A 14,198-nucleotide genomic window follows, 5' to 3' on the forward strand; every position below is an offset into this window, starting at 1 on the left:
AAAATATAAATAAGGTGTCTACAGATTTTCTATATATTTGGCATTTCTAAGTACTAGCAAATTATATATCATAATTACTTACCTCATAATGACAACTGATAGATAATTATACGCGTTTCTAAATTACTTTACCTCAATTTTATAAATTACCTTTAGCTCTTTATTTACATAAACTATGACATTTTTTTAAACTGTTAACATTAAATGATTTTCAATAATTGAAGTGATTACTGATTATAAATAGATAATTACCACAACATCTCATTATAACAGCAAATCATGTGTTTATTTTCAAATAATAATTAACCCTTCAATAAACAAGAAGAATTATTCTTATCATAAATTATTGTATATATTATATCATAAGTATTGTTTGCGGATAAATTATTAATGTTGTGCAATCATTACATTACTGGTGTCTTAATTATATTCTAAGATTCATAGTACAAATAAATAATTAAGACAATTGTGATAAAAAAGAGATGGTGACAGGTTGCCCATAATGTTACTATTGTTTTGTTTTACATACATTATATTTTTTTCATTACTGCTTTACTACAGATCGTAGCATTAATTAATTATTTTCTTACTTATCAAAAAAACAATTTCTCATAGACTTCGATAAATCCGCTTCGCTACTCGTCACAGATTTAAGAATGTACTTTTCAGCATGCTACGGGCATATACACATAATTACTATATATTGAAATTATGACATTACATTCATTTATTAAATGACTCAAGAAATACAACAATTGGGATTGTGGTTTTCCCAAGATTCATTTATTTGGACAAGGATAAATGTTTTAAACTATGATAAACATTTTTGGCTAATACGTGCACAGTTACAATTATTTAACGTCATTACATTAATTCTGAACTTCCTCGCAACGTTAATTAATTCAGGAAAAATATAATATAGATAATTATATAAAATTTTCCTTATAGTAACTAGAACTCGAGATAAGTATATGGCTCGACTTGGCGGAGGCACTACCGTGCCTTCTGATATAGCATGAATCTACGCATTAAACTTTTGAAAACTGTAAAGATAATAAATTAAATGAAAATAAAAAAACTGGTTCCCAATATTTGTTTCACTGATTCTTCAGTCGTCGTCATTCAGCAGATCTGTGCAGGATTTGGCTTTGGTGGACCTGGAAAAGATGAAATAAAAAAAATATTTATAGATAAATGATTTCGCTATTATATAATTTATTTCGTTAAACTATTTTGAAATCAAAACTCCTACGTCCATTGATATTTATTCAAAGTATCCAATATTTTTTCTATTAATGATCAACATAATTTTGACAATTCCTGCCTATTGCAAATTGTCAAATTAAGATAATTTGTGGGCTAAAGTTGGATAGACGCTGATACTTTTGATAGAAGCTTTCTACAGTCACGTCCCCACACTAGGACTCCCTGTGTAGTGGGTGCCATGGATACACACAAAGATAAATCATCATTCAGATATCTGACTGGCCGGGGACTGAACCAGGAACCCTTTGTATGTTAGACTGGTGTGGTGACCGATCCGCCACACGGATCCTCGGCGGGGGATTCGCGGGATTGATTAATTAATTAGTAATAAAGGGCGGTAGTCAATAGCTAGCAATTTGATAGCTTATGAGAAGTTAAAATAAAAAAAAATGTTAATAAAACCCTTTAATATTGGAAGTGCAGGCTGAAACCTAGATGGGTCAAGAACTCAAATTGTGTCTTAAGATTATTTAAGAAACTCACTGTCCATTCTTCACTCTCCGGCAGACCCTCAGCTCGATGGGTCCACTGCGAACTGCCTTGAACAAAGCCAGTGCTTCTACATGGGCTAACTCATGACAGGCTTGTCCGTTCACCGCCAATACTTCGTCACCTGAAAACCAGTTGTAGGTTTTGTTGTAACTATATTTACTTGTGAATACCATATGCACACATCAATCACGATATGTATAACCTCATATTATTATATTCGATAAAATAAACACACCTCAATACAAGATCACAATATAGTCGACATAATAAATACTGTATAATGTTAAATGTATATTTTTAATTTTTTTTATATGTATACATTTTTTAATAATTAAACAAAATTTACTAATAAAACGAAATATATTTTTGTGCTCATTGGAAACAAGACTATTTTGTTGTGTGCATTTTCTGTAAAATCAGCAGAGTACGAAATTTGTAGCATTTAAGAACGAATAGTAGAAAATTTCAAAAGATCGTTGTGATCTTCAAAAAATTATCTTCTTGCTTGATAATACACAAGCAGACCAAAATTTAACAACAGGTAAATATATGTTCAGTATTTATATGAACACAATAAGAAATTTGATTTTTTAAATTAAAAAGTAATGTAAATGATTAATATCTTTAAAATGTACATTTTGCTTTACTTTATCTGCTGTTAAAGTAATATATGAGTTGTACATATTTGTTTAGTCTCCACGGCTAATTAACTGGATACAACTAATTACAATAATTGAGTAAAATGCAACACAGTAGGTAGTATTAACATTATGTCATTCCCAGAACCGGCACATGTAACTTCCGATCCTTATCAAACAGCATTCCAATTCAAGTAAAACATTTTTAATGATGCAAATTTTGAAAGAACATACCTGCTTTGAGTCTACCATCGTCGACTGCCTGGCCTTGTGGGAGGATGCTCTTTATGAAAATACCAAGGGGTCCTCTTGGAGAATCACGTCCACCAACGATAGTGAAGCCGAGTGGTTTCTTCCCTTGGCCTTTCTCAAACGTAATTGTGTGGTACGTATGCGTCGGCGCTCGTGGTCTTCGTGGAAGCGTGCAGAAGTTGGCGGTTGGAGTTTGCATATCACTTTCACTATCATGTTTGTCTGTTGTCCTGTCTGCACCATCCGGCACATCCACATCCACTATTTCACCGGCACAACTGAGCGACAAGCCGTCCTTGTTCGCGCCACCGTAACTGACTACCTGCCGGCGCAGTAGCTTGTTGTTCATACTGCTATAGGTCGCGTTCTGACCTTTCAGGAAATGTGAGTGCGCGCTCGTCGCACTGTCGCTCGCTTCGTCCGCTACCGATAGCGCGACGCGATTACACGCGGTGTCGTCCTGTGACTGTCGACGGTCTATCCTGACGTCATATTTATCGACACGTTTTTCCTTCCCCAATATAATCGCGTTCTCGTAATCAACAGAGCTTTCTCTCATAAGAATAGGATTCCGCGGTGGTATCCTCTGTCTCACGTCCACAGATGTCCTTTCACGTTGTCTACATATAACGATGTCTATTTCCGATGCTCCTGATCTCAGTGCTTCTTTGGCTTCCGACATCGTCAAGTCACGTAGGCGTCGACCATTGACGTTCAACAATTCGTCACCGATTCGCAATGTTCCTTCCCTGAAAAAACAAGAATAATATTTTTAAAACTATATATATATAAACAATATTTGTAATATAACTATGAAATAATGATCACATTTACAAATAATATCCAAGAAATACTTACTTAGCTGCCAAACCGCCTGGGACCACATGAGCTACCAAATATCCCACATGACCTTCGTCCGAGAGCTTGGTTTTGGCAATAAATATGCCTAATTCATCGGAAGGATTCCTTCTCATAATTCTGACAACTTTAAATTCGGACTGGGTTTTATCAGAACTGCTACCCCTTTGAGGCTTTCGGCAGGGTGGTATTGGCGGTATTCCAGCATCTCCTTGACTAGCATCTCTTTGACGCATTTTCTGTTTTTCGGTTAGTTGGAGGTACTGCGGTTCCGTATATTCAGTGTTCTTTGGCATTCGCCTTAATATTTCTTTCCGATCTAGTGATAAGGCCCTTTGATTATGTCGTGGCCTCGGCTTGGGGCAGTCTGGCCTTTCCCTGCTTCTTCTATCGGATATTCTAGATTTTACATACGTTTGATCTCCTGATACACTCCTGCCATGACATGGAATTTGGGAATTTGTTTGTGACGCAGAACTTTCACAACGCGAGGATATTCTGTCACTGTCGAATAGAGAAGAAGCTGCCGACTCATTAACTAGTATACCTGAATCTGCATCTTCACAGTCTTGTATTAATATATTTTCATCGTCACACGACACTTGGTATACGTCATCGTGGAAAACAGAATGACTCTTCTGAAACTCATCTAATCCTGGTAAGGCTCCGTAAGAAAAGCTTCTTAATTTAGCTTTTACACCACCCCTTTTCTTACGGCTTTTGCTAACTGTTGGCTTTGGGACACTATCATTACTATCTTCATCGTCCCCAGCCTGTCGGTAAAGTTTTGATAGAAACTTATTTGTTGACGATTTTAAGTATCTATCCGACATTGCTCTTAATTTTGCTGACAGACACGAACTAGGTCCGATAGTATCTTTGTCGTCCTTAACCTTATATTTATCAGTCTTTTTATCAGATTTCAATGCAATTGGAGTATCATCATATGGCTCGTAATCATCGTTAAAGATTTGGTCGCTCGACTTAGAAAGGTTTGTACCGGCCTTTGGTATAGAATGATATCGGTCGCATTCAGAACCAGAGCTGTAACATCTGGCTCCTCTATTGGTAAATGATTTACCCTCCCTCCAATTACACTCTACAGGACTAGTGACAGTTTTGGCATAAAATACGTCATCTTCATAACTTGCCATTTTAACCCATGGATTATGATTTTCGAATTCCATATGTGTGTCAGGATATCGGCAGTGACCTATCTCGTCCACGTGCCCAAAACCGCTGCAATCGCTGCCGGATGTGGACGCCGCGTCATCGTTACGCAGAGGTCCGTTGGATTTAAAACACGATAACTTGGTGTTTTTTACTTTATCCAGTAGCGGATTTCTTTTTTCTCTATAAACCATATACTCTTTCTCTAGAGACCCTCCGCGGTTTTTGCGGGAAGCGCTATAGCTATCTTGTGGTGATGCCGAAGCATTTTGAAGCGATATGCGCCTAGTAACAGGAGTTTCACTACTGCGGTGATGCGGGTGAGGTGATTTTTCCACAATAATGATTTGGTCGCTTAAGTTGTAAAAGTTTGTTTCTACTGAACTGCTGCTACTTTTTCTATGCGGGTACCGCACTGGAGACATGTCTGAAATTTAAAAAGGTAAAATTTAATGCATAACAGTCAACAAAACTTAAAAGCATAAATCTTATCGCTTATTCCAACTTTTAGATCAATTAAAAAAACAATATATTATTTTTCCCTTGTTTACCCTTAACTTTCTTCTTAATACTTTGATTAGTAGCAGAGCTAACGATAAACGTTTAATATTGTATTTATACAGTCACTTTATATGGATCTTCATTTTATTTATTGAAGTAATACTTCTTTCAGGCGTTTAGGAAAAATAATGAGAGACATGAGAAATTGTGTAAACATACAAATGAAATCGAAACCATAAAGTTGGCTAGAAAATATTGTAAGTTTTTCATAACATGATACCATACGATATGAGTCTTATCGTGTCATATCTTTTTTACTATTAAATAAGCCAAAGAAGTATAACTTAAATAACACGTAACATAACGTAGCACTTTGTTTTGTCTAAACTTACCAATTCTGGACCTTCTTGAGGAGCGCGGTTCCGTTTCGGGTGACACGGCGAGCAGCCGCGGCGGCTCACCCTTTCTGAACCACCGCATTCTTCGTCACTCACACCATCTCTAATGCTGAAACAATACAAACAAACTATTTAATACCATACACACACATAAAAGCTTTCTACACTCATAGCTTCACACTAGGATTTCCTGTGTTGTGGGTGCCATGGACACACGCATAGACAAATATACAAATAGTCAGACCCAGAAATATAAATCAAAATTCACCATTTAGACATCTGTCTGGCCGGGGATCGAACCCGGGACCCTTTGCGCGTTAGACTGGTGACCTCTCCACCAGTGGGTCGTCAATACGATCGATGATACAGAGACAATTCGGAGAGGATATGATTCACATAAAATATATATAAGATTTGCCAATGATTTGGTGTGAATATTCTAGAAATTCGTCATTTAATGAACTGAATAGTTTTATTTGTTTTTATAGAATACATTAAACATTATTAGGTAGGCATATTTAAACGTCTCATAAGGGTCTTTACATTAATCGCATTAAAATATGCCCGTCAGAGCCTTTTACGATGAAATTGGCGAATGGAATCCAGCATGAATGTTTTAAAACAGATGTTAATGACATCTTAAATGGCAGTTGAATTTAGGTTCCTCGTGACGACGGTTCTAAGACTAAATAAAATATTTTGATACCATAGAAGTGAACGGGCATGTAGTTCATCTGACGGTAAGTGGCAAATGCAATAGACATGAAACTCAATCCTAGATAGTATTAATGTTTGAGCTACACAGATCCGTTGCTATGGTGTTATTAAGTCCTTCACTTACCACCCCTCAAACCAGGACACGCAGCAGACATTAACACTGCTGTTAAACAGCAGAAATACGTGTGGCGGTGGTGCCTCCGGAATCGAACCATGAACTAGCTTTTTCTCATATGATACACGTAAAAGCTTAGTTCTTTTTTACACGCTTTATATTAGCTTTACTTGTATGTTTGTCAGTAACTCCGTTTTTCAGTAGAAAGAGATTAACATACATCCTTATAATTATGACGCTTTGTGGATGCTTACTATAATTGACATAATTTTATTGTGCTTAAATTCACAAAATTGCATATTCATACAGTTATTTGTAATTGCACAATTAGTACGCATATTTTATTACCCAATGAACTGAAACTTATCGAATGCGATGTTATTAAATGCATTACATTCAATTTTAGTATCGATTACGGTTACAAAATTTAAATTAAATGTTTACACGTAGGTACGTATGTCGATAAAACGTAATCGTGTCATTCTAATTAAATTACAAGAAAATATGTTAAAAAACAATACGCTAATTCGTAGACCAAGGTAAGCGCGCCACTTGGTCATTTGTGGTGGTTGTTAACCCCTGAAAAGATGCTTAAGGAAATTTAGCACATCACTACTCCATGTCTATAATTTCTACACTTAAAGCGAAAGTATTAAAATTTCAATTGAAGCCTTTTATGATATTTGTTATTGACACTAATATTTATAACAGCTAAATTAAATACTCATTGTAACTTTAAATTGTTTAAATTCAATCTTTCTATCGACAAAAGCAGACAATAGACATGTGACCTTTATATGTATAGAGGTCTATAACACTGAAAATAGAATATCATGTCGCAGTCAGAAGTGAGAACTTAAGGACCATTTAATAACGCTGTTGTAAGATTCGAGACTAAACTCGATTGTACTTCACTGCATAGTCTCTTCAATGATAATGTTGACATGTAGTACACCGCCAGTCGTCAGCCTTGTGTCACGTATATTCAGAGCTAAAAACCTCGAATTCAAATAATTTAAAACAATATCCAACCTACTTATAGCGCCCCCTACCGGTAAATGTCATTATCGTTTTTCGTGCAGCCTGTGTACATTTATGATTTTTCAAAATAAGAAATAAAATAAGTAATTTATCGTAAAAATTGTTAATTTATAACAAATATTTCAATTCATAATTTATAAAAGACGTAGGTGTGATATATTGTGCAGAAAAGTTACAATGGAAAATAAAGAATTTTGACGAAATTATTCTGAAGACTTGTACTAGGCGGCCATTACGAATGCCGTCGCAAATTGAAAATGTATTATTTTCATTTATTAAAGATAAGATGATAATCTTATATATTAATGAGGAATGACAAGGTAAATTTTTACATATATATTTTTCCAAGCAAAGGATTTTTAGATTACCATATTATTCTGTAGCAAGGAATTTGACGTCTTATGTTCATTAACTAAGCTTGTCACCTATTTAGGTGATCTCGCTTATATAAATCCTTATATAAATCTCGCTTATATAAAGCTATGAACATAGAAATAAGGTGCTATTTAGCCCCGTGCATGGGTACTAACCCGTTTATACTGAGTATTTACTCACATAAAAGAATCTACTATTGAGTAGAATATACCTAATGGGTATTCACCCGTTCAAATAAGGTTATGACCCTTACATATTGGATATTTACGTACATAACAAGAAATAGGGTGCTATTTAGCCCCATTCATGGGTACTAACCTGTTTATATTGAGTATTTACTCACATAAAATAATCTACTATTGAGTAGAATATACCTAATGGATATTCATCCGTTCAAATAAGGGACCCTTACATATTGGATATTTACCTATATAACAACTATAACAAGATACTACTATTAAGTAGACGGATACAACGGATATTCATCCATTCTAATAGGGTATGATGTCCTTCACATTGGGTAAATAACCCAAATAACAAAATACTAATAATCAGTAGATAGACACAACTATTACCATCGAGTGGGTGTAATGATTTTAATGAATGAACATTTTATTGAAGAATCATTCAGATTAATAATGTACATGATACAGGACATAGAGATGACAATTTATATCCTTTTGTAATACTCTAGAAGAACCTAAATTTGTATTAACCATTCATAAGAATTTGGTATCTAGGTAGATCAGCATATTAAAGAGTAATTTACTAAAGGAACTATCTATCTATCTAGATGGTGATAGATAGACTAAAGGAAAAAATAGTTTAAAGGAAGAACACTAGCCTCTAGGAAACTGTGGGACGGATAACACATGATTAGACTTTAAAAGTTGCACAAGTCGCAGTTACTATTGTAGCTGTAAAGAGTCAAAAGCCATGCCACATCAGGCAAATGCTTACTGCTCTCGAGCATTTGACATGATTGTTTCTTAATAATTTTAAATTATTTGCCTTTATAAAGATAATTTGCTATCAATTATCGTATTACTGGTGCTGGTCATTTATTATGTATAATAAATAATAAGAAGAAATTTCATAGTACAAGTACTGGAACAAATGAGCGGCAAGATGGTTTAAGAAACAATGATTGTTCAATTCATATATATATAGTACAATATTTTATAATAACAAATATAACGAAGATATTTACACTTCATCCTATGATAAACTTCATCCAAAAGTTTGAGATACTCATACCAAATAGGGTCATTATCTGACTTACAACAAGCCTCATGCACAAATACCTGTGTCACAGAAAGGCTTGATCGAAGTTTCCTTTGGAATAAATCTTCAATCACAACAGATTTTTAGGTGAGTGGTTAATAATGTGGTCGATTATAATTATAATTTTAAAGACCAGTTGTAACAAATAACTATTAAACCAAGCTTTGCAAGTGGTTAGCTTTAAGAGTCTAATTGTATAAACACTTAAACTCATTATTCTCAAGGAATGAAGATTTTTTCAAAATATACTCAGTATGTGTGTAGAAAGACTTCTCACATCAGTGGTAACATATTGTTTACTCTTAACCAATTTTTTACAATATTATTACTTTACCAACACCTGATGATGGTGATGTTGGTTTATATTGAATATCTTGGTCTTAATCTTGAGCTTTAAATAAAGCCTGGCATTCCACTCACTACTTACTATTGTTTTCAAGAATGCATATTTGGATACTAATTCATGATTACCTTAAACAGTGTTTACATGTCTATGGTTAAATGGAAATTCTATGCATTTCAAGTTCTTTCCTTTGGTTTGAGCAAAACACTATATTTATGTTTTTACTAACCTTTTAAAAGATACAAGACCATACATAACTGATTAAGATCTAGGGACATTGTGTCAGTTATATATTTATATAACATAGTTCCTATTTGAAATGTCATAATAATGGACAGGGAACAATAACGACACTTAGTAATTTAGGATCATAGACATAATAAGCTATATCATTCTTTAGGATTTATTAGTTACTTAAAAGATAGTTTGATAATTGGAAATAATACAACTGTTAAGGTTGTTCATTGTATTATACAAGCAATGAATAAATAAAAAATGAAATTGCTTTACCATTAGATAAAAGATTAAAAATCAACACAAGGGTGAAATAAAAAGAAAAAAAAAAATATATATATAATAATAATATTAAAAAATAAAAATTAAAATAAATGCAAAGATATGTATATATATATAACAATTTTAATAATGTTTATCAAAATACTACCCCTCTTACAGATAGATATAATTACAGGTGGTAGTTGTCATATTATTTTTATTATCGGGACACAATCAGTTATGTAACATATGGTCATTATTCTCGGTATTTTTGTTATTTGATTTAAATAACAAATCCGATCAACTATTTAAAGTTAAATGCAGCGTTACTTGTGCTTAAAGATATTTTTTCAATAATCATCTTCAACACGGTGAAACCCTAATACGTGTAGGCAACTCCACAGTTATTTCATATAGAAACAGCATGGTGTTTAATACCCACATTTAACCGTAATATCAAGGCACATATTGGATTTATTGAGTACCCAAAAAATGTTTTTATTTCTCTAATACATTCAATAATTTCAGAATGAATTTGCTATCACTAAATCAAGATTATACATTTGGAATTAACACTTTAAAGGTTTTTAAATAGATTTATTTACTAGGAAACCTACAAGAAGTATGACTTACATGTCATGACTAAGGTTATACTATTTAAATGGAAATATTCATTTTATTTCTAATAAAATAATTGTTGTTAAAGATTATCTCTGAACGGTTGGGGAGTTTGTGGTAGTACCAGACTGATCCAGACAGTCCTAAAAAATAGTATTAAAAAAAAAAATAATAATAATAAATAAATAAATAAACCTTTCATTTTGGAAGGGTTGCATTTTGGGTCTCATATGAACTTAAAAAAAAAAAAAAAAATCCTATCTAAATCCATTTGTTTTTCGTCAACGCTTTACCCTGTATGTTACTCGCTTCCTCGAGGAGCGTTTCGTTTCTATACACGAATCTCAAGATTTTGTTGCTCTACAAGCAATGTTAGACGCAATAATGAAAACGTGATGCTGGTGCTTATAATATTTTGGCCTAAACAGTGTAAATAACTAGATCTATCTGTACACTGGTTACAATATTCTTTTCATTTTGATATATATATATCTAGAATTATTTTTGTTCTTAAAATGCATATTTAGGTTTTCTATCCTCCATATCCCAAGTATGCTATTACTTGGGATAGTTACATCTGATGTATAAATATTTTTAGCGAGTTAAGTGTAAAATATTTTATATTATTTAATGGAGATGAAGAAAAAATACTATTTACTTTTTTTGGTTATTGTAATTACTCATATAGTAAAAAAAAAAAAAAAAAAAAAACAATAATAATATATAAGTAGTATATAAAAACAATAGATATCGTATATTTTATGACGTTCACTTGGTGTAAGCCCGTGAATGCCATTATTACTACCGATTCGCCTACATCTGAGTCGAGACTTCTAAAAAGTATTCATAAACATAATAATAACATTATTGTATATTAACCAAATTGCTTGGCGGAAGATATTGTATATTAAATTGCCACATGAATTTAAACCTTACTATAACCAGTGTTCAAACAATCTAGTATTACCATTATTTCATAGTAATCATAGTATTTGTCCAGCACATCCTTAATAAAATTACCTAGATAGGCCTAGTAACACTTGAAAGTTACAAGAATAAGTTTATTTCTTTTATGTAATCTTATAATACAGTGACCTCCCAGACGACAGTTTCTAGATTTTATCAACCACGGAGGATGATGGCATTGATATATCATTTTTTACAATACATACCATTAGAGAGCACGCATTACCACGCTGCTACGCTGACGTCTTAACATATGAGCATCAGTTAAGACCCTCTTAGAAGGATAGCTGAATGGATCAGATCTAAGTTCAATTTTGTAGTAGAGACGTTACATCAAAGGTATACTTGATAACTGTAATTAATATTTAAATAGATATATTAAATTAGGAATTTTAAAAATAATAGGATTTAAATGTTTTTGTATTTTGTTTAATAGGCTCGTTATTTTACAAATCTCTAAACATCTACATGTCAACATTATCATTGAAGAGACTATGCAGTGAAGTACAATTAGAAATTAAACGAACTTACCTAAGTGAAGTTCCAATTTCAATTGTACGAACTGCATAGTCTCGAAATGATATTATAACCCACCCACCCATACTTATATACGATAAGTATTACCCATAATATCATCTATGTTGTAAAATAATCGAGCTAATGAACTTACATCTTGACCCCAGGATCTCTAAACTTAATGACATTTACCGGTAGGGGGCGCTATAAGTAGGTTGGATATTGTTTTAAATTATTTGAATTCGAGGTTTTTAGCTCTGAATATACGTGACACAAGGCTGACGACTGGCGGTGTACTACATGTCAACATTATCATTTCGAGACTATGCAGTTCGTACAATTGAAATTGGAACTTCACTTAGGTAAGTTCGTTTAATTTCTAATTATATCACGTAACGGTATCTAACCTTGCTCGTGACAACGATACATTGTGTAATAGCTTCGATGTATTTTGTTGCAACCGATTAATCGTTATTGACATCATCTTCAGACATGCCGACAACGTGTTAATTAATAATAAAATGCTAGAGTAGATCTGCAAACATTTCGTAATGCCGACGTGTGAATTAATGCGTAAATGCTACGAGTACTATTTGAATGATAGTTTAGTGGGCTACCATCTTGTCGCTTGAGCTACTGAGCAGTTGCTTAATCCGCTGTTGCTGGGATGTCAATTTTGTTAATTGAGCTACCGACACCGACGAGCACGTTTGATTCTAACCTAAAAGTCTGTCTACAGTCGATTTTCTACGCGTCTCTATTGAATAAAGTAGTCGCCGAAAAACTTTTGACAGCCACCTTAACCGTTTCTTAATGAAATCTACTAGTTGCTCAAGCGATACTACGATTATTCGTACAAATTTGTGTAAATGTGCATAAAAGGAGTTGGTGTTGGGGTGTAGGCATGTTGCTGAATATGTATAGGTATTTGCAGGAAATATAAATATGTAATTCATCAGACAGAAAAGTGACGGCAACATTGCTGCAATCACCCGATAACGAACGAACATATTTAAAAAGTCAACTTAGTAAAATTGTTTAAAAAACATCTATCCTTATCTTAGGGAACTTTTTGGATTTTTGTTACACATTGAAAGAATAATCAATGAAATGCACGTGTGATTGCGCGACCACTTACATAAATTGAATGACGGTATCGATGTGGTAGGTTTGGAAGGTTCAAGTTTTGTAACCGCAGATGTTGCAAATGTATGCACATATGTATGTGTGCGTTAATGATAGAGGCACTAATTTGGTAACCTCTCAACTAAAATATGTCGGTAATTAATGTCCTAGCGCTCATTAAGAAGGCACTTTAGTTATACCATATGCTAAGGTTTAGTATTTAAAATGGAGTTGCTTTTAAGGCGCGTATTTTAATCAGGCCGCCATTTATGTCGGAGATTAAATTAGGCTGTATTTACAGCGTTTAAGTTTAACATCGAAAATAATTAAAGTGTAAGAATACTTACATAACTGATCATTATAATAAACATTACCTACATAGTATTGCTTGTGTGCTATAGAGGAAAAAAATAGTTTAATAGGAAAAGGAAACGATAAAACTCAAGGAAAAAATAGTACCTAATAAGAACAATGGGTACAAATTATGAAAAAAATATGCACCCTCGAACCACATACTGGAATTTATAGAGAGACAGGACAAAGAGCTTCATCAACTTGACATGAACAAAGTTTTTTTTAATTGTGAGGAAATACGAACAGAATTATTAATAAGTAGCTCATCGTTAAGCATAATTTAAAACTTATTATGATTACTTAGAATATACTATCAAGGAAATTAAATGTTTATTTTCTGTACAAGTGACTATTTTTGTATTTTCATAGGTATGCTGCAAAAATATACCTATATGCGCTTGTAAAATTAAAAAAATACATGAAGAATAAATAAAAAATAAGCATAGTACCACACTAAGTAGTCTATCAAATAGTAATGGTGTTTTACAATGTTAACAGTAGGAAGTTTGTTACTGATACCTAGTAAAACTCCAGACATTTGCAATCGATATAAAAATTGAAAAGAGCAACTAATCGGTAGTAGATATTTCTGAAGAAACCCAAAAAGGCAAAGATCGCTCTCGACGGAAGTGTCCATATTCGCCGCGGTCACATTCTCGGGGGCTAAAATGGCA

General features: G+C 33.3%; 1 protein-coding gene across 3 annotated transcripts in view; it reads right to left on the bottom strand.

Annotated features, from left to right (window-relative positions):
* Window positions 1-604: 604 nt before the first annotated feature.
* Window positions 605-14,198, bottom strand: part of LOC140752322 (uncharacterized) — a 73,261-nt gene continuing 59,667 nt past the window's right edge. For 2 of the 3 annotated variants that reach the window (XM_073086574.1, XM_073086583.1), the window contains exons 2-6: window positions 5,570-5,684; window positions 3,507-5,103; window positions 2,631-3,397; window positions 1,750-1,879; window positions 605-1,157 (exon numbers count right to left, since the gene is read on the bottom strand). In XM_073086574.1, coding sequence (XP_072942675.1) covers window positions 1,109-1,157; window positions 1,750-1,879; window positions 2,631-3,397; window positions 3,507-5,103; window positions 5,570-5,657 — 2,631 coding nt within the window. In that variant the 5' untranslated portion in view covers window positions 5,658-5,684 and the 3' untranslated portion in view covers window positions 605-1,108. The remainder of the gene's footprint in view (window positions 1,158-1,749; window positions 1,880-2,630; window positions 3,398-3,506; window positions 5,104-5,569; window positions 5,685-14,198) is intronic. The other variant, XM_073086592.1, reaches the window with a different exon arrangement.

The sequence above is a fragment of the Epargyreus clarus genome, unplaced genomic scaffold (genome assembly GCF_041222505.1).
Source record: "Epargyreus clarus isolate Ecla_fem2 unplaced genomic scaffold, WU_Ecla_fem_2.2 ptg000003l, whole genome shotgun sequence".
In the NCBI taxonomy this organism is placed as follows: Eukaryota; Metazoa; Arthropoda; class Insecta; order Lepidoptera; family Hesperiidae; genus Epargyreus; species Epargyreus clarus.